The sequence below is a fragment of the Muntiacus reevesi genome, chromosome 11, assembly GCF_963930625.1.
Source record: "Muntiacus reevesi chromosome 11, mMunRee1.1, whole genome shotgun sequence".
Classification (NCBI taxonomy): domain Eukaryota; kingdom Metazoa; phylum Chordata; class Mammalia; order Artiodactyla; family Cervidae; genus Muntiacus; species Muntiacus reevesi.
In genome coordinates this window covers 49,470,637-49,493,047 of record NC_089259.1, presented here as the reverse complement: position 1 = coordinate 49,493,047, position 22,411 = coordinate 49,470,637, and the positions used below count along the sequence as shown (strand labels likewise).

The 22,411-nt window shown below is 40.4% G+C and overlaps 1 protein-coding gene across 1 annotated transcript in view; it reads right to left on the bottom strand.

The window, feature by feature from the left end:
• SCEL (sciellin) overlaps positions 1 to 22,411 on the bottom strand; it is a 204,495-nt gene that overhangs the window by 67,387 nt on the left and 114,697 nt on the right. Inside the window, exons 7-10 of the mRNA XM_065902111.1 lie at positions 17,718 to 17,786; positions 17,083 to 17,121; positions 15,758 to 15,838; positions 12,639 to 12,704 (exon numbers count right to left, since the gene is read on the bottom strand). Coding sequence (XP_065758183.1) covers positions 12,639 to 12,704; positions 15,758 to 15,838; positions 17,083 to 17,121; positions 17,718 to 17,786 — 255 coding nt within the window. The remainder of the gene's footprint in view (positions 1 to 12,638; positions 12,705 to 15,757; positions 15,839 to 17,082; positions 17,122 to 17,717; positions 17,787 to 22,411) is intronic.

Genomic DNA, 22,411 nt, shown 5'->3' with positions numbered 1-22,411 from the left:
ATTAACATATAAGCTTCTTTAGGAATTATGTCAACTATCAAGTTGCTATGGAAACAGCAAGAAAGGTTTTCAATTCCATAGACCTTAAGATGAAGTTGATTTGAAGCTCATAACTAAATCCACCTTAAACATTGACAGCACAGGCCAGTTTGATGCTGGCAGAGCTTACAAACACTGTCAGCCTAAATTTTCCAACAAAGCACCAAGACAGCCTCTGAAATGGCATGATTTGATCACCCAGGAACTGAAACAGGCAATTATGGGCATATTTGGCATGGAGTTAGCACTTTACTTGGGTTTCCCTGGTGGCTCAGTGGTAAAGAATCCACCTGCAATGCAGAAGATGCAGGAGACAAGGGTTTGAACCCTAGGATGGGAAAATCCCTTGGAGGAGGGCATGGTTATCTACTCCAGTATTCTTGCCTGGAGAATTCCATGTCCCACAAAGGAGCCTGGCAGACTACAGTCCATAGGGTCACAAAGAGTCAGACACAACTGAAGTGATTTATCAAGCACTTTACCCAGGGCATATCACTTCCCTACCCCCGAACTCCCACCCCAGTAGTTCCCCATAACCCTCGAGATAAATTCCATAGAAATACCCTGTGATCTCAACTCTGTACCTCTCTGGCTTCTGCAGTACACTAGGGAGCATGTAGACTCTGGAGTTAGGCTGCCTGAATTGCCAGATGTGTGACAAAGGCCTAAATTGTTCCATTTCCTCATTTGTAATAATCCTTCCAACAGCACTGTGGGGATGTTGTTGGGACTCAATGAAATCACGCTTTTATTTAACACATTTATTGGTAGCTTGCTATGCATGAGGCACCCTACAAAGTGGATAATTTCCCTGTTTTCAGAAGGTTTTCAATATACAAATAAATAAATGACAGATGAAGAATAGTACTAAGAAGCAAATAAAACAGTGAGAGATAGAGTGATGGTGTGGGAACACCTGTGTGCAAGGTGAAATACAAGCCAAGACCTGATGGAAGTGATAAAATGAGCCATGAGGATGTTGGAGAAAGAGTATCATCAGATTTGAGATGGCATCTAACACTTGAAACTGGATGGGACCACCCAGGAAGTTAGCCTAGGTAGAGAAGGAAGAGGGCCAAGGGTGGAACCCCTGATCCCAGCAATATTTAGACATCAAGAATAATGGGGAGGAAACAGAAAAGGAATCTGAAGAGAAGCAGCCAAAGAGAAAAGAAGAGAAATATGAGAGTGTGGTGCCAGGAAGTCAAGTGAGACAAGTGTTTCCAGAAAGAGTAACTAGCCTTGCCAAGCCTTGCAAGACATTTGACAGATCAAATAAAACTGGGGTGGAGAGTTACCATGGTGTCGGCAACATAGTGGTCATTGATAAACCTGACGAACACAGTTTTGATGGAACAGTAGTGGGGAAAAAAACCTTCTAGGAGTGGATCTCAAAGAAAACAGGAGGCAGAGTGATAGGCGTAGAGATTTCTTTTGAGACATTTTGCAGTGAAGAAGGAAGAGAAAATTGGGAAGTTACCTGAAGGTTGATAGGTCAATGAAGGGTACTAGAGTACGTAGATATGACAATGGAATGAATCAGGGAAGATGGCAGATTTGATGGGGAGGAGAGTGAGCAGAAAATGCTTAGACATGGGAAGCAAGGAGGCTGAGGGCACATGCAGGGAGGTTGGTCTTGGAGGCACAGAAAGCGAGCTCATTGAACCCTCTCTTCAATCCCAGAGATAAGTATTCTGCTTCTTCCTATTTTATAGATGAAAAGACAGAGGCACAGAAAGTGAAAATAAATACCCCGTGATGATGCAGCTGGTAAGGGGCAGAGCGCAAAATCCAAACCAAGAAGTCTGGCTCCGTAAACCATCTCCCATGGCGCTGCCTCTCAAGGACTCTTTGGGCAACACCAATGGCTCCGCTGAAGTCAATCCTCATGGAACTAAAATAAGGCTAATACCCACTGCTTTCTTTCGCCACGTTCGATTCTTCAGGGGCAGGAGAAGGTTGAACAGAGAGTGGATTTAAGGAAGCTTCTAATTCAGCCAAGAGAGTGCAATAAAGACTGATGACAAGGGAAGAGAAGGGGTATGTAAGGACGTGATTACAGTGAAGGGCTGTGGGATCTGAGATGGACATGGAGGGAAGTGAGGATGTGAGGGGAGGAGGGCTGTGGAAAGATGGTAGAATCAATGGATTGGTGGTTGTGGGACTGGAAAACTTCTGGAATCAGAGAACTGGAGGGATTGAACCAGAAAGTGTGGATAGAAAGTGAGTAGATGGAAAATGGAAGCCAGAAAAGGGAAAGCTTTGAAGTTTTGTAGTGTATACGGTTTCTTACAAGGGCAAAATCTGTGGGTGGCTGGGGTAGGGCAATGAACAAGATTGTTGGAGAGGAGATCGAGAAAGTGAAAGCCCAGGATGCGAAGGATCCATTACATGAATTTGGGAATCATCAGGACTTATGAGGGCTTCCCTGATAGCTCAGTTGGTAAAGAATCGACGGGCAATGCAGGAGACCCTGGTTTGGTTCCTGGGTCACGAAGATCTGCTGGAGAAGGGATAGGCTACCCACTCCAGTGTATTTGGGCTTCCCTTGTGGCTCAGCTGGTAAAGAATCCACCTGCAATGAGGGAGACCTGAGTTCCTTGGGTTGGGAAGATCCCCTGGAGAAGGGCAAGTCTACCCACTGCAGTATTCTGGCCTGGAGAATTCCATGGACTATATAGTCCATGGGGTCACAGAGTCAGACACGACTGAGTGACTTTCACTTTCAGGCATTATGCTGGGAGGAGTGTTTGTGGGAGACAGTGAGCCAAGTGCTGAAGTCCCCACAGAGTGAGGGTGAGTGCCTCAGAGACCTTGAGATGGCTCCAGGAAAAGAGAGACACTCACAAGGGAATGGCTTCAAGGAGGACAGGGAGTTTTAGGAAGGAGGGAGAAATAGAAATTAGCAATAAGGAGCAAACAGGATCCCTCCTCTTCCTCCTGACCTCAAAGTATATGGGATTAGAAGAAAAGCAGCTGTCACTGAGAAGGAGGCTGGGGGAGCACGGTTCTCTGGGAGAACCCACCAAGGAGGGAGAGATCATTCAGTCAGAGATGAGACTGAAGAGGAGTGAGTTTTGATGATAATGGATGACGTATCCAGGAAGGTTCTGTGGACCGGTTTGAGGGGTTGGGATGCTGTAGGGCTAAGTCAGGTTCAGTGATGCACAGGACTCTGCAGGGATGGTCCAGGTGATGAGAAATAATCTGACTGGGGTTCCCATAGGGACCCACGGCCAAAAGGCTAGGGGACATGATGGAATTAGTCCTGAAGCTTTTCTGGCCCTGGGTGAGAGGCTGGAGAGGAGTGGACACAGAGCACAGTGGGCCTTCTGGTTCTTGTGTTGATGGTGGCTTTGAAGCCAGCAAGAGGGCAGTGCAAAACCTGAGAGCACCGCCTGGCTTAGTCTAAGGGTTGTGGCTGCTGCGGTTTTCATGCCACGTGAACCCAGCACTGCAGCGGGGCCAAACCACCGGCACTTCCTAACCCCATCTCACCCCAACACTACGCTCTCTCTCCTCTGGGGTGTACCTCCTGCTCCTGTCCACCGGAGAGCCCTTCTTGCCCTTCAGCCTCTGGTTTAGGGGTTACTGTGCGGAGTGGTACCCAGTGCTCCGGTGAACACTCTTCTATGTCTTCCAGTAGCACACATTCAGCACAACGCATGCCGTGCTGGTCTGAATTGCACATAATTTTTTTGTCTCCACCCTGGCTGGACCGAAAGTCCCTAAAAGGATAGTTGCACAGCAAGCATCGGATTGTACATGGTGTTGGTGCCCGATAAAATGTGTTGGAAGAGGGAGGGATTGGCTGAAGTTTTATTTGGTAAGAAGGAAAATGGGTACTGAACAGGAGTCTAAAGCTTTGAAAATCTGCTCAAGTTTACCTGTCCCATAGAAGTCCATTGTCCACTGCTGACTCCATTACTGAGTACCTGATAGCTCAGTTGGTAAAGAATCCACCTACAATGTGGGAGACCTGGGTTCAACCCCTGGGTTGGGAAGATGCCCTGGAGAAGGGAAAGGCTACCCACTCCAATATTCTGGCCTGAGAACTCCATGGACTGTATACTCAACAGGGTCGCCAAGAGTCAGATACACCTGAGTGACTTTCACTTTCATCGAGTACCTGGTGGGCGCTGGGTGCTCAGATGAGTTACTGTGTAATATGATATGCCTGCAAAAGTAATTTACAGGGAAACACTCTCCCCATTCTGACCTAATGTTAGATTTCACAGTTAAATGTTCTTTTATTTGTATTGATTGTCATCATCTTCTCTTCTCAAAACATATCCCTGTGTTGCAACAATGTAATGTCACTCAAATGATAATGGGTCTTTCATGTATCTGTATTGATGAACTGGTTATATGCTTCTCTTCCAGGGATAGAGGAAAGGATAAGAAGGTGGTTGGCCCCAGGTGTTAATGAGTCTACGCAGGGCACTGGATATCTGAAAACAAACAGGAGAATAGTAACTAGGTGGAAGGAGGATTAGAAAAAAAGAGACATCAGATGGTGCCCAGCTTTGCTTATGCCAGAATCACAGTGATAAAAAGCTAAGTTTCTTCCACGTAAAGTGGTGCTAAGTCACTTCGGTTGTGTCTGACTCTTTTGTAACCCCATGCACTGTAGTCCACCAGGCTCCTCTGTCCATGGGATTCTGCAGGCTAGAATACTGGAGTGGGTTGCCATTTCCCCCTCCAGGGGATCGTCCCAACCCAGAGATCGAACCCTCGTCTCTTGCGTCTCCTGCATTGGCAGGTGGGTTCTTGACCACTAGCGCCACCTGGGAAGCCACTAAGCCCTCAAAGAGGCTGGAAAATATTGTGTGGGTGTGTCTGAGAGGCAGAGATGATTAGAGAGGAAGATCTGGGTGTACAGGAAGAAGATGGTTTGGGGAAATAAAAGTCAGGTGTGCATTTGTGAAGGCCAAGAAAAGCAGAGAAGCGAGAGTAATGCATTTACACCCCTGCTGGGCTGGGCCAGGGCAAGACCATGCTGACTTCAGTCCGTCTCAAAGGAGCTTTTTTGCATCTCTGCAGTGACAGTCACAGATGACAGAACCCCAGCCCTGGGGGCAATGAGAGGCGTCATTCATGCTGAGCCAGGAGCTGGAGGCCATGCCAAGCAGGGGCTTTAGAATGTGAGAGGGAAGCAGGAAGCTGTGGCCTGGAATGTTTTGAAGAGACCAAAAACAAGAGACATTCATGTGGAATGATCCTGTTTGAACACCACTTTGAGATGCGCTGTTTAAGCTTGGATCAGTCAACCCTGGTTCTCCCCTCTGTCTTTCCCTCCAGCCCGTAAGACCTTCCGCAGGGTTGATGACGCCACACTAGCTGCTATAATTATAAAAAATAACTTCCAGGAATCAAAAGTCAGCTTTCCTGGGCAACGTTTGACAACCTGCAGATTGTAGCCTGAAGGCCAGAGCTAATAGAAATAACTCTGTCAAACTGTTTCTGTTCCCTCGTTTTCATAAGGTCCTGCAAAGGTCACTTCTTTGTATTCTAGCTTTTTTGGAAAACATGCTTGGCTCTGTGACTCGTGTTCCAGAATGACTTTGTAAAGAACATTTCTATGACTCAACACAGGTCAGGGTTGAAAGAATAACTGACCCTTAAAAATTGATGGTGAGTTTTGTTTTTACTTTGCATTATGCTTAGCTGTTGTAGTCTGCCAGTAGGATTCTTATTCCAACAATAGCAAAGGAAATGGAACTTACATTTTTTTAGTTTCAGTAACATGTCAACTTGTCCAAGTTGACATACTTCTCACATACTTTATTTAGTCTATATATGTGTCCTGTGTAATGTGTGTGTGTGTGTGTTTGTCTGTGTGTGTGCATATAAATAAATTATATATATCATTTATTTTTTTCGCTGAGTCTCAAAAAAGGTGAGCAATTTGCCCTGGGTCACACTGGTAGTAAGTGACTCAGTCAATGTTTTAAGCTAGTCTTACTCATGTCTAATCACATGTTTTCTCCTCTATATGAGGCATCCCCAACCCTATATAGGTCTGTGGACTGTTAGGAACTGGACTTCAGAGCAGGAGGTGAGTGGTGGGCTAATCCGTGAAGCTTCATCTGTATTTACAGTTGCTCCCCACCACTGACATTACTGCCTGAGCTTCACCTCCTGTCAGATCAGCAGAGACATAATAGATGTAATGCACTTGAATCATCCTGAAACCATCCCCCCTCCCTAGTCCGTGGAAAAATGATCTTCCACAAAACCTGGTGCCAAAAATGTTGGGGACTGCTGCTCTCTATCGTACTATATCAAACCATTATTCTTCCAGGTATTTCCAATGAAAATCTAATAACAATAAGAGGTCCTGTATTATTTGCTTGCCCAAAGGTATCAGTTCAAAAGCACTTATTCCACAACTGCCCTAGTTATTATGTTAGGACATATAACAAGCAAAGTTGAGCATTCAAGACTAGAAAAGGTGTGATGTTGTCCATGGTCTCAAAGAGCTTGCAGAAAGCAAGGCATTCTAAAGATTCCAGAGAATAATCTTTAGATTTGTTCCAAAGCATGATTGCTGTAACAGTGGCTTACTTTCAGTGGCCAGGGACCATTTGGATGAACCACACCACAACAAAGAGCACGCATTGAACAATAATTTCAGAGACCTAGCTTTTAGACTAGTTTTGCCACTGATCATGGAAAGAACACTGATCCTCTCTGAAGAATCTGCTGCTTCATTTATAAAAGGATGAGACTGGTTCAGATCCATGACTGGCAAACTGCTACATGACCATGGGAAGGCAGAATATTGCAAGAAATCTTCAGTTCCACAGTAGTTGTGAATACTACTTGCTATGCACTAAGCATCCTGAATATTCATATACTGCACTTTCTAAATGTATGAATATTCAGCTGTGATTAATGAAATTTAAATAGCATAATTTAATATAAGAGCACAAATAAACTAGCTTCCAATAGACACAGAGGGAGAGAAATTTTCAAGTATTGCTGAATTCATAGCAGCACATTCTGAATTAACTTTCTCTTCATTCTATTAAAATACTTAAAAAAAATAACAAACCCTGACTCAGGTTTATGTTTTAATTATTTCAAATGAATATAATTGGTATTCTAGGCATTGAGATACAGTTTTTAAATCACCATACTTTGACATTTTACTGAGAGTTTTAGACTCTTAGTTTTTGCAAAATGGCTTCTAGTTAATACAAGAAGATGTTTGTTGTGATAAAAATTAAATATAATGATTTAATTTAGGGTGACAGCAAACTTCATAGAAGGTTTGGTACCAATAGAGTTAAAAATGTTGCAGCCTAATTAGAAAAGCTATATTTTACCATTTATAGTTACAGATGGAAAAATATAACTGTAGTGCAAGGTTGCCATAGCAACCCGCTTCTCAATCAGAAAATTTTTTCCTCCTTCATATCTACCAAATCAGCTAAGTGGAAGTGAAAACCACTGAAAGAAAAGAGATTGAAACAAATATGGATGAGACATTATGAAAGTATGTAGCAAGCATTTCGAAATATGGTGATTTCCTGCATGTGTTTCCACTACTTTAATTTTATCAGTATTATACAATTTATTTTCTGTCTTTGGAAATGATTGCAGAAAAAAACACATTGGCTTTTTTTTTTTTCTTTTTTTTGGTGGTGCTGCTGGTTTGCTTCATTGTTGCTCCAAAATCACTATAATGGGTAACATTGTAAACATTCATATTATCTGTTAAGCAACTGCTACCTAAATCTGACTTCGATGAGTTTCTTAAATGAGCTTCATATGCCATCAAAGCACTGTATCTCTGCATCACCTAAGTACAAAGGCCTATGCACTTAAATTTACCATAAACAGAACACCAAGAGTTAAAGGTGGGTTCTAAAATCAGAAGTGACTTTAATATTAAATTCCTAGAAATGCTGCACCTGTATTTTATTGTGATTTGACTGAGCACTTCTCACGAATGGTACCTATTACACCATTGGTTCAAGTCCTGGCATATGTTATCACTCTTTTAAAGACTCAAAGATGAGAAAAAGTTTAAGAACTTGAGAAATTAAGATAGACACTAGTGATTGCTGACAAACTGCTTTGCATCAGGCTTTCTGATAAATCTTAAAAAATGAAACAAGTGGAAAAGGAAAAACTTTCACTGGCTCTGACCTTCTAACTATTTTCCATATTGATGACACATGTATTTCTTTTATATGTATTTCAGAATCTCGAATACATAGAGCTCAAATTACATTACACCAAAACATTAAAACAGAAGTAATATTCTGAAATAATGAAAGGAATTTGAACATGGGAAAAGGGGTAAACCAGTAATCATAGAGGAAGGAGAGACAGATCAATGTAATGAGGAACAAAAGTTGTAGAGCTAAAATTTGATTCAGTCCTGATTAAAATGAAAAGAAACTATAGGTTTTGATGGCAGTTGAAAAGAGGATTTCAGAGGAAATAATCTTGTTGACACAGGTTGATCGACTTCTCTGGTAGCTCAGCTGGTAAAGAACCACCTGCAGTGAAGGAGACCCCAGTTTGATTCCTACGTTGGGAAGTTCCCCTGGAGAAGGGATAGGCTACCCACTTCGGTATTCAAGGCCTCCCTGGTGGATCAAATGGTAAAGAATCCATCTGAATACAGGAGACCTGGGTACAATCTCTGGGTTGAGAAGATCCCTTGAGGACAGCACGGCGACTTGCTCCAACCAGTTTTCTTGCCTGGGGAATCCCCGTGGACAGAGGAGCCTGTCCTCTAACTAAGCAAAGCATACACAGCATATACAGGCTCAAAACCCTGTGCTAGAGTTTTCCCTTCTCAACGAGAGAAGAAAGAGATCAGAGGACACTTACATTCAAGGACTAAGGAGTTACCTTAGAAATCAGCTAGAAAGAATTTTATTTAAATTCAGAACTTTACCTGCTGTGTTTTACTATCATGAATTACAGCTTCTTTCTCTACTTGTTTTATCAAAAAGGGGGCAAGAGACTTTCAGAGATATTTGAGTGTTAACTCCAAAATTTTGTTTGATCACCAGACCTTAACTTTCTCATTGCAAGACCAATGTGTGTCATGCATAAAATGATACTTGTTTTAAGAAATTGCTTTTTTTCTTTACCTCTCCTATATAGTTATATTAGAAAATTAAACTTGCTCATTTAAAATCTATTTGAATTCACCGATGTGATGGACATGAGTTTGAGTAGGCTCCAAGAGTTGGTGATGGACAGGGAAGCCTGGCATGCTACAGTCCATGGGGTTGCAAAGAGTTGGACACAACTGAGCTACTGAACTGAACTGAATTCACCAACCTATTAATTATATAGACAGAATGAGATGTAGATATATTTCTAGATGTAGCTATAGAAATATCAATAGCTATAGACTTAAACACAGACTTGTAGAGTTATAGGTACAGATATACATATAAATATAGAGAAAAGTGTGATATCATGGGATCTTCTGTTGATAAATAAAAAAGCTTAAGACCCTTTGGGTGCAGCTTAAATCATGCCTGTAATAGATTTTAATCCAAACACAACACCAACACAAGTTGTCAATCCAAACACAACTAAGTTTGGTTCTTCCACCCTACATAAGTCAAGAAACAGACAGTTGAGGAATGGGGTAGTCCATGGGGTCAAAGGTCACAAAGAGGTTAGAGGGGAAACACATTCAGGAAAACGACCTCTCCTTGTAATAACTGGGAATGGGTGTGTAGGAGAAAATGAAATCTCTGGGAAAGATCAGGTGATGGAAAAATGAAGGTTCCCAAAATGAAGAACAGAAATGAGAGTGGGTGTTGGTATTAAGGGGAAATTCTTTTGCAGAAGAGAAGAAAGGGGAGAAAGAGAGATGGAGACCAGTGAATAAGTAAAGGTCAAAGGGAAATAAAGTTAGCATTGGCTATTAGCTAGTATTAAAAGTCACAATTCTCCATTTTTATCTGTTCTTGACCTATTTTCATCTTCTTTTTGTTCTTCTGGGGACAAATATCTCTTTTAGAAACAAAGGTTAATGATTCCTTTAATCATTTAATAATTGCTTCTAGTTTTTGGCTTCTGCTAAAAAAGCTATTTCTGAGCCCCGAGAATGCACTGGTATTAAAGGTGAGAAACAGAAGCAGTACTTTGAGTTGTTCCAAGGAAAAGCACTTTAGAAATCAAAGGCATTGCTATATTGCTATTATTCTCTCCTTTCCCTGAAAGCTTGGGATAACATTAGCTCTGATTCTTGAAGAGAAGTCTTTTGGTCTAGCCATTTTATTTATAATCTGTGGCTTTAAGAAAGGAGTGGATATTTAAATTCATCAACCTTATCCAATAATCTTCTCTCTCCATTAAATCTGAGGCTAGGCATCTAATCCAGAAATCAGAAATAGAAGCATTGTAACTTATTTTATCTTCCATGGAAATCACATCCAGCTATGCATAAATTGTAAGGGCATATAGCCAGGCAGTATCAGTTCTGTGCAAACAGTGATCCATAGCTGAATGGGCACTGAACACATATGATGTTGGTGCGTGAACAACCCTTTTATATCTTTACACAGTTATATAATAGTTGCTTATTATGATGATAATTTACATGAACAATGGAATAGCAAATAAAAGATAAAATAAGTTATTTGGGAAATAAGTAATTAATGTTTCTAAGTATCAGTTATTGTCTATCAAGACAAAATTGGATGGAATGTACAGTGGTATCTTACAATAATAACTTGGGTAGTTCCATGAAAGGTACCACTTATGGAGAAATATCTAAACACAGCCTGAGGAGAAAGGAGGTTATAAATTAGAGACATAATTCATACTTGGCAGTTCATATAGTTGGAAATCATCCACAGGTTTAAAAAGATGAACAGGTTTAAAAAGAAAATATTTTAAGAGAAGGTTGGTATAATTCCAAGCCGTGATTATTCAACATGTCCAATAATTTTATACACGTTATACACATATAATAAAATACATATGAACACACACACATACATACAGATGAAGCCAAGGGTATGAAAGACAACTTGAATTCTTTCTGTCTATTAGTCAACTAAAGTTATTCATGTCCTTATAGATTCAACTTAAATTATAAGACATTTATTTCCAAATATACCTATTATTTGGAAATAAAAGACACATCAAAAGCCTGTGCAACAGATGAAAATTTCTGGAAGTAAAAGTCTTGTATGAAACAAGGGCACTGTTTCACGACCTTTTTCCAAGTGCTGAATTGGGAAAATGAATCCCATTTAAAGATGGAAATATTGGGTGAAGATATTCTAGGGGTTGATGACATGAAAATAATTTTGGATACCTAAAGCAAAACCAACTTGGAGACCTATTTTTCTTCAAGTGCTAGTGACAACATAAATTATGAGAGGCCTACACCATGTCTGTTTCTCTGAAGGCTTGAGTGTAGGCTCCGTGTTTTGTTCACTGATATCTCCCAAGATCCTAGAACAATATCTGGCATTATAGTAATCACTTATTATTAAATATTTATTAAGTTAAATAGTTGTTGACATTCCCAGTATGGAAATTGTAGAACCAAGTGTTGTCCAGCTGTTCTCTAATTTAGTTACAATTATTGCTCTCAACAGCAACAAAAAGGTAAAAGCAAACAAACACCGCTCATCTGTCACTTTAAGTTTACCGAGAACATGCCATACACATTCCCAGCCTGACATCTGGGTTCATCAGAGCAAAAATGACTGAGCACCAGAGCCCGCACTGGGGCCCCACCTAGTGATGGCCCCTGTTCTCTCCCCTGCCCCCCAATGGAGCAAATGAGGTCCTCTCCAAATTTGTCTGGAAATGGGGTCATTAGTAGGCACAAATAGGTAAGACATGAGTCATGGACATAAGTAGCTGAGTCAGGATGAGATCATACCAGAGTTGGATGACTCCCCATTCGATAGGACTGGGGTCCTTATAAGAGGGGAAATTTGGACACAGACCGGCACACAGGGTAAACACCATGTAAAGATGAAGGTGGAGATTGAAATGGTGCTACCCCATGGACTGTAGCCTGCCAGGCTCCTCTGTCCATGGAATTCTCCAGGCAAGCATCCTGGAGTGGGTAGCCATTCCCTTCGAAAGGGGATCTTCCTGACCAAGGGATCGAACCTGGGTCACCTGCATTGCGGGTAGATTCTTTACCATCTGAACCACCAGGAAGGCTCTTATACAAACTATGGAACATCAGAGATTGCTAGGAAAACACCAGAAGCCAGGAAAAAGGGTGGAATAGATCCCCTCTCACAACACTCAGAAGGAACCCCGTCAAAACCTTGATCTTGGTCTTCCAGCCTCTGGAACTGTGAGACAACACATTTCTCTCACACCACCCACCTTTATGGTACTTTGCTACAGCAACCCTTAGCAAACTGAAAATACAGTCATTTACTCCTCAAAGCATGTCAGATTTCCTACCAGGCACACTTGTACCCTGACCTCACTTTCATTGGGCACTATCTTGTTCAGAGCTCAGAGTTCAGAAAATTGCCTCCACTTTATTCCAAAGCATCCACAATTATATGTTGTCACTATCTAACACATTCTTCCATCATATTACATAGCAATTACCTCTGACATCTTTCTCTTACCTTCTGCTTGCTCCTGTGTTTGGGGTGGTGTTGTAACCTGGAGGGGGTGGTGGAAACCAGGACTGTCTGTTAAGAAATGACATCGGTTATAAACACAGTGCTCGAAAGACCTGATCCCACCCACGTGTCTTCCAGGAAAAGCTGAAAATAAATTGACAGGTAAAAAGGCAATGAGATGACTTTCCTACAAGGTCTTAGAGATAAAATGAAAACTATCTACTTCCTGCCATAGGGAGTAACGGCCTGTATTCCAGGCAATCTGCTCTCCCAAATAAATCCCTTTGCCCATTTCCTTTGACACTAAACAATGTAGACATTTCTTTAAAAAGAAATCTGCAGGAAATCTGGAAAATAATAATGTTGAATCTATACGGTAGGTTCATGGGTACTCATTATCAACACATCTCTCTGTTTTTCTGCATTTCTGAAACATTTCATAATAAAAATAACAATGCTCTTATGTTCTACTCAAAATATGGTTTTAAAAAATCTGTATGATAGGAAATGCTGAAAATAAGAATATTGAAAATATAAATGAATGCCACAGCGGTGCCAAGCTCAATTTTATATAGATGCATATGAACAATGAAGCACACATGTTTATATATACATGTACACACACACACATGTATATCCAATTAGAAAGATGCCTTCCCATTATTAAGACATCATTTTAATTGGTAGAGATAGCTAAGGACTCTGTCAAAAAACTAAGTTATAGATCAAAAATTATGTTCGGAGTAGAGTAAGATAGCCTGGAAAAGGAAGATCAAGGATAAGGACAGGAGAGTCCTTTAAATTCTCGAAGCTTGTCTATTCTCTGAGATTGCAGGACTGGGTTAAGATGGGATGAGAGTAAATCAAAGCCAATTTCAGCTCAACGCAATCCCCGAGAGCTTAGTCAAGGCACACCACAAAAGTGAGAGTCATGTTGCTCCCTGCAATGGTCCTGAATGATGCCTAGCCTATCAGAGGAAAGATTCTTGCCTTGGCTAAGAGACTGAACTAACTGACCTTAAATTTCCCTTTCAGTTTCTCCTAACAGGCAAAGAAAGGATCAGGGGGAATGTGAAATTTGGATCCAAGAGAAGGGTAATCTTATTTCCTGAGACTCTGTAGACACAATCAAAATTTCGCTTGCAGGAGAAAATAGAATCAGTCATTTCCCTCCAGGAGGACTACGGGAGCAGCATGACAGTCAGCCAGATCATCACCAAGCACTGAGCAGCTGGTGTACACCAGGCATCGTCCTGTGTGTGCGTGCTAAGTCGCTTCAGTGGTTTCTGACTCTTTCCAGCCACATGGACTGTAGTCCGCCAGGCTCCTCTGTCCATGGGGATTGTCCAGGCAAGAATACTGGAGTGGGTTGCCATGCCCTCCTCCAGGGGATCTTCCCGACCCAGAGAGGAACCCATGTCTTTTACATCTCATGCATTGGCAGGCAGGTTCTTTACCTCTAGCACCACCTGGGAAGCCCAAGCGTGGTCAGAGGAGCAAGCTAAGAAAATACAAAAATTTCAAAAGCTCTGAGGTTCATGAATTCCTGTTTTCCACTCATGTCACAACTCACTGGCACTGTGTTCTCTTCAACATGCAAAAATCACTCCCACCATCACATTGTGTCACATAAAGAAGATTCTACCACCAAAGATCTACCTCCTCCTCCATGCCTACTAGATAAATGGAAGTTAGCACAGGCGAAAGTGGAAGGCCATACAGGGAAGTTGAAAGAAGAGGTAAGAAGTACACAGAGGTTGATGCCTCTAGATAGGACCTTTGACCCTGTACGTGGAGGAAGCCCAGTCTTTGGAGCAGAGGAGGCCTCCAAGATGCAGAGTGGTTGCTGGAATCTAGTGACGCTTGGCCACACTGCAGACGTTTTGCAGGATAAGGCAGTCCCTGTGGTAGGACTCTGTTAACATACATTACCTGAAGAAACTTTACTATCTGAGCTCTAGCATCAAAACATTATCTAGCTATTCAAGTCCCTAAGATGGCACATATGAAAACAAGATCAGATTTGTGGTTATCAGAGGCAGGAGGATTGAGGGAGATTGGAGGAAGGTGGCCAAAAGGTAAAAACTTACATTTTTTATTTGTCCTTCAGACCAACTTATTTTATATCCATTCGAAACATCATCCAACAAAGGACAAAGAAGTTATAAGTTCTAGGGTTGTAATCTGTAACATGATGACTACAGTTACCATGATTGTATTATACATAGGATTCCCTGGTGGCTCAGACAGTAAAGAGTCTGCCTGCAATGTGGGAGACCTGGGTTCTATTCCTGGGTCAGGAAGATTCCCTGGAGAAGCAAATGGCAACCCACTCCAGCATTCTTGCCTGGAAAATCCCATGGACAGAGGAGCCTGCCAGGTTACAGTCCATGGGATTGCAAAGAGTCAGACACCAGTGAGCGACTTCACTTTCATATCATTTCATTATACATAGAAAAGTAGTTAAGAGAGTAGATCTTAAGAGTTCTCATCAAAAGGAGAAATGTGTTCTTTTTATTGACATAATGGATGCTCTGTGAGATGATGAATGTTGTGCATGCTAAGTTGCTTCGGTCGTGTCCAACTCTTGGTGACCTGATGGACTGTAGCCCGCCAGGCTCCTCTGCCCACGGGATTCTCCAGACAAGAATACTGGAGTGGGTTGCCATGCCCTTCTTCAGGGGATATTCCCCACCCAGGGATCAAACCCATGTCTCTTATGTCTCCTGCATTGGCAGGAGGGCTCTTTACCACTAGCGCCACCTGGGAAGATATGATGGATGTTAATTAAACGTATTGGGTGATCACCTCACAATATGTGTAAATGACACCATACACCTTCAGCTTACACAGCGATGTATGTCCATTATTTCTCAATAAAATTGGAGGAAAAGATGGCATATTTGAAAAGGAGAGTGAGGGGAAAAGGACTGAGGTGTGAAGGCAGCAGAAGACAGTAGGAACAGGGTCCCTGGGAAGGGGAGCAGGGCAGGAGGAGAAGGGCAGGGAGCAAATTCTAGACGCTGCTCAGGGGCCTTGGTGGATGATGTGGTTCAGACATTAATAAAGAATAATCTGTGACAGAACAGCAGTAAGAGGGGCTCCCAGCAAGCCCATCCTACCTCTTTTTCTTCACAGGAGTAGTAGTGGAGGTGGAAGCTGGGGTGTTGGTGGCGTTTGCACTGGACAAGCCTCCAGATTGCCTGTTTTGTCACAAGAACAAACAGTGAGCACATTCCTGAAACTTTTCATTTTATCTCACCTTTGAAAGGACTTACCGTCTACTCCTATTCCCACCACAAAATGTTTCACTTGAGGGTGAAAAAACAACAACAGAAAAAGTTCTTCCTTAGTTTACCCATTTTACAAATCACCTGGCTTTCATTCAAATAATTAAATCAGAAGGAATTGAATGGAGAAGCCGTTCATTATATGACATGCTGTGTCTGAAACCCAGACCAATCAATTTCGATGTGCTATGGATTCCGACAAATATTTTAAAGTCCTGTCTATGCTGTGACTCACAGAATTATATCACAATTTTTTTGGATTAAATACATTAGCTTGTTTAAGAAAACATTTAAAAATCACACTGTTTTAAATCTGTGTGTGTGTGTGTTAGTTGCTCAGTCGTGTCTGACTATGTGTGACCTCCTGGACTGTAGCCGACTAAGCTTCTCTGTCCATGGGATTCTCTAGGCAAGAATACTGGAGTGGGTTGTCATTCCCTTCTCCAGGGGATCTTCCTGACCCAGGGATGGAACCCGGGTCTCCTGCATTGCAGGCAGATTCTTTACTGTCTGAGCCACTAGGGAAGCTATTTAGCATTTGTTAATATATTTAGCATTTGTTAATATATGCAGACCCTCAAAAAATTGAAGTGACTCAGGCCTGTTTCAACTACTGGAAGGCAGTCCAGGGTGAAAATTACTTTTTTTGAAAGTACAAATTTAAAAATCAGCCAAGTTTTCAAAAACATATCTACTTTGCTTGCTTATAACCACCATCAGTACATTCCAGGGTTAGCAAAACCATGATTTCAAGACTCAGCTGAGCTGTAGATGTGATGGGTGTTTGGGAGGCAAGTGAAATGTGCAAGAAGAGTTGCCATAGGAGTAGGAAAAAAATTTAAAGTTCTGTGGGCAAAGAAGTAAAGAATCTAGACTTTTAAAAAGAAAAGAAATAAAGAATGGCTTAAGCTTCGGTGTTTGATTAAAGCAGAAGTTGGCAAACTCCTTGTGTTAAAGTCCACATAGAGAGTACTTTAAGTTTTGCCGACCACTTCAGTATTTCTATCAATACTATTCAACCTGTCAAAGCTGTGGGGGCATGGCTGTGTTACAATGAAACTTTGGCCTGAAGACAATATACCTTGATTTTTTCTTGGGCATATAGGAAGAAATACACTTTATTTTTAAAATGCAAGATCAGTTAAAGAAGTACATACGTCTTTGTCACTTCTGGTGGTTGAAACGTAGACACATTTCTGGTAAGAAAACGAGAAGGCAAAGTTTGAGCAGCAGCAAAGAATAAATTCTTGCATCAATTTGCAGTTGTCCATGAATTTAGAGGTATTACTATTAAAAGTTAACATTAGTTGTGAGAAAGAAAAAGAAAGTATCAGTAGCTGAATATATTTGAAAAGCTGATCTCATGATTTTTCACCTTTTGTGTATTAGATTCCCAAAAAAAGGGTTTTTTTCCTCTAGAAATTTCCTCTTTTAAACCCAGTGTTTTTCTTTGATGGGTTCAATAATTTTTTTACAATAGGGATGTAAAATTTACATTTACATGTATTTCATAATGTTGCCGCCAAGATGATTTAAACAGAAACATAAATGTGGTAAGAATGATGGCCTGAAGCGATGAATTCTCTTCATTTTGAAGCCAAGAATAAGATTTTATTTTTCTTTAACCATGAGCAGGAGCCAAGTTTTTATGCCAAAATTATTTCTGTTTAAAAAATAGAGGATAAGGGTTTACAGAAAGATAATAAGTAGGACTGAAGAACTGTTTGTAAGTAAGTAATGCTTAGAAAAGTATTGTACTTGAACCTTTCCCCAAGTTAGTAGATACTGGTACCTATTGGTTAGTCGGTTATCCAGGGTATTGGCCTTATATGTTTTAGCAGCATCATTTCTGTTTGAAATCCTTTATAAAGAAATAAGACAAAAGTCTGGATCAACATTTAGGTTTTTAAACTCATCTTAGACCTCTTTCATGCCAGAATCACTTCACAACATAACCTTTCTCTAGTGAAAACAATTGCTTTTCAGGTGTTACATCTTAGAAAATTTTACAATTAAAAAAAAAAAAACTATTATACTCACCACAAAATCTGTTTATTAGGCCATTTTCATACAGTTTGTAACTTTTAAAGTTAATGCTTTTCAGCTAGCCTTTCTGATTCATTGAACATTTAATTCTTTAACTATTCCCTTTTCATTATTGTTTAGTCATTTATCTACCCGATGACAGTACTTTCTATGTAGCTAAAAGGAATCAATGGAAGACTTAAGAAATTTTTTAAAATGTTCTATGCTATAGACAATGCTATATGTTTTTCAATCTCTTTGTTTTCCTTCTGAGCACACAGGAAGACTGCATATCCCAATCTTCAGTACATGTATATTGGGATCATGTGATTGAGTTCTAAAGAATGTGGACAGAAATATTATTTATGACTCCCAAATCCATCATAAAACCTCTTGCATGATCCTCCATGCTCTTTCCTCCTCTTCTCCTGTAGCTTTGGTGCTCATGGGTTGAAGATGGCAGAATTAAAACATGGAAAGAACTAGGTCTCTGAGTCATATCATGGAGCAGAGAGTTCCCCTAATTTTCTAGGATATCACTTTGAACTCTGCTGAGAGCAAGCAATAATCTTCTATTGGGCTAAACCATGGAGATTTGGAGGCAAGGGAGAGAACTTGTCACAAGAATTGCTCTACCCTGGCATATTTGTTTACATTGACTAACACATTGTGTTAATAGGCCCTGGGGACCATCAGAGGTTTAAAACACCAAACTCGGGTCTCCATAGGAGAGTAGGTCTGGGAAAGATGTGTTTGTCTGTCTTTTGGGTCAGAAGACAAATCAGGAATCCTGTAGCCTGCATGCCAGTGGTGGGATCTCACAACTGCAACCTCTAGAAAAGCACATCAGAAGGAAAGCTCTTCCTGAGATGTGATGCTGTCTTCTGGATTCTGCAGGCTTGCACAAAACTGTAACCCCACAAACTGCAGCCCACCAGGCTCCTCTGTATGTGGGATTCTCCAGGCAAGAATACTGGAGTGGGTTGTCATTCCCTTCCCCACGTTGCAAAATACTAGGATGGGGAAAAATTAGGTTGTGGAAAACAAAATGTCAGCAAGAGTCTTCTGCTGATCTCACACTATGGGTCTAGTATTAATATAATTTTCTCTAAACTGTTATCATTCATGTTATTCAAAAAAAATAAGCTATGGTGGTGAGCAAATAGCATCTGTTTCTTTTTACTTATTTATTTATATATTTATTTAGGCTGCATCGGGTCTAAGTTGCAGCACACAGGATCTTTCTTGTGTCAAGCGAGATCTTTCCTTGCAGTATGGTGGGCTTGGCAGTTTTGGTGAGCAGACTTAATTGCCACCCCACATGTGGGATCTTAGTTCCCTGATCACGAATCGAACCCGTGGATTGCACGGTGGATTCTTAATCACTGGACCACCAGGGAAGTCCCAGCATCCACTTTACAATATAAACTTTATATAAACTGTTCCTGGGAAGATGGACAATAATCTTGCCTTGCTCTAAAAAAAATCTCATGATAGAAAAATATGGCTTATTTGTCCCAGCTTTAAAATGATTTCAATTCCTAGATGTCATTGTGACATGTGTAACTAAAACATGTGATAGCTAACACTAATACATGAAAATTCCCCAAGTCAACCCCATATAATTTCTGTTTATGGTGCATAATGCTGATACCTTGAACACAAATTGGTAACTCTTGAATGCAAAAAGGAAGGAACATTGAATCATCCAGAGCTCCATATTCTCAACTGACTATTCACAATCCAGTTATTAACTTGTACAGAATGAATCCACATTTAAAACTCATGATGTGGAGGAGGAAAAAGTAACCCACTCTGGTATTCTTGTCTGGGACATCCCAGGGACAGAGGAGCCTGGCAGGCTACAGTCCATGGGATTACAGAGTCAGACACAACTTAGCAACTAAACCACCACCATCCTCAAGGTATTAGTCATTTTTATATTCACCTGTTCACTTAAAAATCTTGTAGTAGATAACAAAGTCCATCTTCCTAATGACTTGTAGGGTTTCTACAGTGATTAACAAGGTTTGGATTAAACAAATTAGTGTGTGTGTTTGGGGGGCAATGGAATAAAACAGAATCACTTGTTATGCTTCCTGAAGGACTGAGTGTCTTGTTATATGAGAAAATATCATATGATGGGGATAATGATCTTTAATTGAGATTTTTTTTTAAAGTGATGTCATATGTAAGGGGTCTAATGCTCATAATATCACCATTGAAATTGAAGCTCATAGAGAAGGTAAAAACAGAAAGCAAGTTGATGCGCTGTCCCTCTGGTTCTAGATGTCCTTTGTTAAAAGTGGGAAATAAGATGGAAAAAATGTGTCTGGGTGGAGAAATGTATCTGGATGGAAATGTCACTCTGTTGATTTTTAAATTATAAATGTATACCTTTTAAAAATAATTTAAAGGTATAAACAAATGATTAGTATTTAAGTTGATATAGTAGTGAAAAAAGCAAAAAAAAAAAAATTGAGCATCCTGTATTTTGGCTTTAAAGGATTTGCACAGATGTGCAAAAAAAAAAAAAAAATTCATGAAGATCACTCAGGTGATCATTAGACCAAAGACTACAAGTATACTCTCTGCACGAATTGCTACTGAGCCTCTGACATGTTTATATTTAAAGGGCTTTGCAGTAAACCATGGTGAATATCATAAACATGATGCCATGTAATCCTAAATTGTAAAACTTAAATGTTCCTTGCAAACTACTCAGACTTTAGAGCCATCTATGAGATCTTCATAGAAGATAAAAATAATTCTGGGAAATTGCTACTCTGGTACCCTGAAAATAACAATCTGTCTAAAGAAAACAGAACTTTAATTTCAAACATCTTCAAGGTTTAAATAGAGGAGAGTTGTGATGTTAAAATTAAATGAAGTTAATCAAAATTCTACAGTGTTCATCTTTGTGGGCAATATAGCATGGAAGAATCAAAATAGCTACCTACTACTCTATGTAATTTTCTCTTCTCTTCAGAACATCTCTACAAGGTAGATGTAATTATTTTCATTTTATAGATGAATAAATAGAGTCTCAGAGAATGTGAGTGGCTTTCTCTTGGTCATACAACCAGGAAGCAGTCTGTCTCCGAAGTCTTTCCAGTAGGGCCCACTGTCATCCAGACCTGGTTCTGTACTCTAATTGTTGCAACACTCATGAGCAACATGTCTTTCTTCAGTTATTTTTCACCTCCACTATCTCTTTCACAACACTAGGGGGTTCAGTATATAAATAATATATAAATAATTATGTATATGTAAATAATAATTTATATAAATATAAATAATATAAATCATAATGGACAGAACCATCATTCCAATGTATTCGTCAATTTAACCATCATTCCAATGTGTTCATCAATTTCTTACTTCTTAGGGAGATTAACTTGGTACTTCCCTTAGAAATGAAGTTTCTATCAACTATGGTATGAGATAGATTGTTTTAATAGGAGTCAGTCTTGGAGACAGGAAATACTTTAATATAATCAGCAACATGATCAAAAGTACCAAAGGAAAACTTACACTTCCACAACATAACACTAGAGGTCTCCCTAACCTAGGTTTTTCCAAATTTCTTATGAACCAATCTTCAGGGTTTGAGCCATATTGAATGCTGCGGTATACTATTGATTACCTATGTTTCTCTAGAACACTTCACATTTTTACCGACAGATGTATATTTTAAAAGGGAACTCTTTAAAGGTAACTCAGGACTTTTCTCATATTTATTTATTACACACATTAGTTCTAAAATGGCACACACATGCACACTCCTAATATATTTGATCATCCTCCTCCTAAAATTACTTCACCTCGTACACTTGGAGTGCCCTGCATGATGGGGTCTGACTCCTGTTACCAGGACTTGCCTTTCTTTACCTCCTCTGTGTTCTCTCCCTCACACCTGTGTCCACACTTAGAGAGATGAATGCAGTTCACTGTTGGGGGTGAGCTGCGGATAGGAACTGCCTGGGGAAGTAGCTCATCTTCCAAACATGCACTGCGAATCCTCTGTATAGATAAAGCAAGAAATCTCTGGTCTCATTTTATAGGTTTTAAAATGAAGAGTTTGGACTGGTTTGGTGGTTTGGAATTTTGGCTGCTCATCAGAATCATGTTATAAACTTTAAAAGATGCCCAAGTCTCCCTCAGACTAATTAGATTAGGATTTAGGGAAGAAGCGCTGTTGGAACCAAATTATCAGTGCAGTCAAAAAGCTGTTTAGGTGATTTGGCTTCCCTGGTGGCTCAGATGGTAAAGAATCTGCCTGCAGTGCTGGAGACCCAGGTTCAATCCCTGGGTTGGGAAGATACCCTGGAGAAGGGAATGGCTACCCTCACCAATATTCTTGCCTAGAGAACCCCATGAACAGAGGAGCCTGGTAGGCTATAGTCCATGGGGTAGTAAAGAGACAAGACTGAGAGACTGAAATCTTCACTTTCTGGGTGA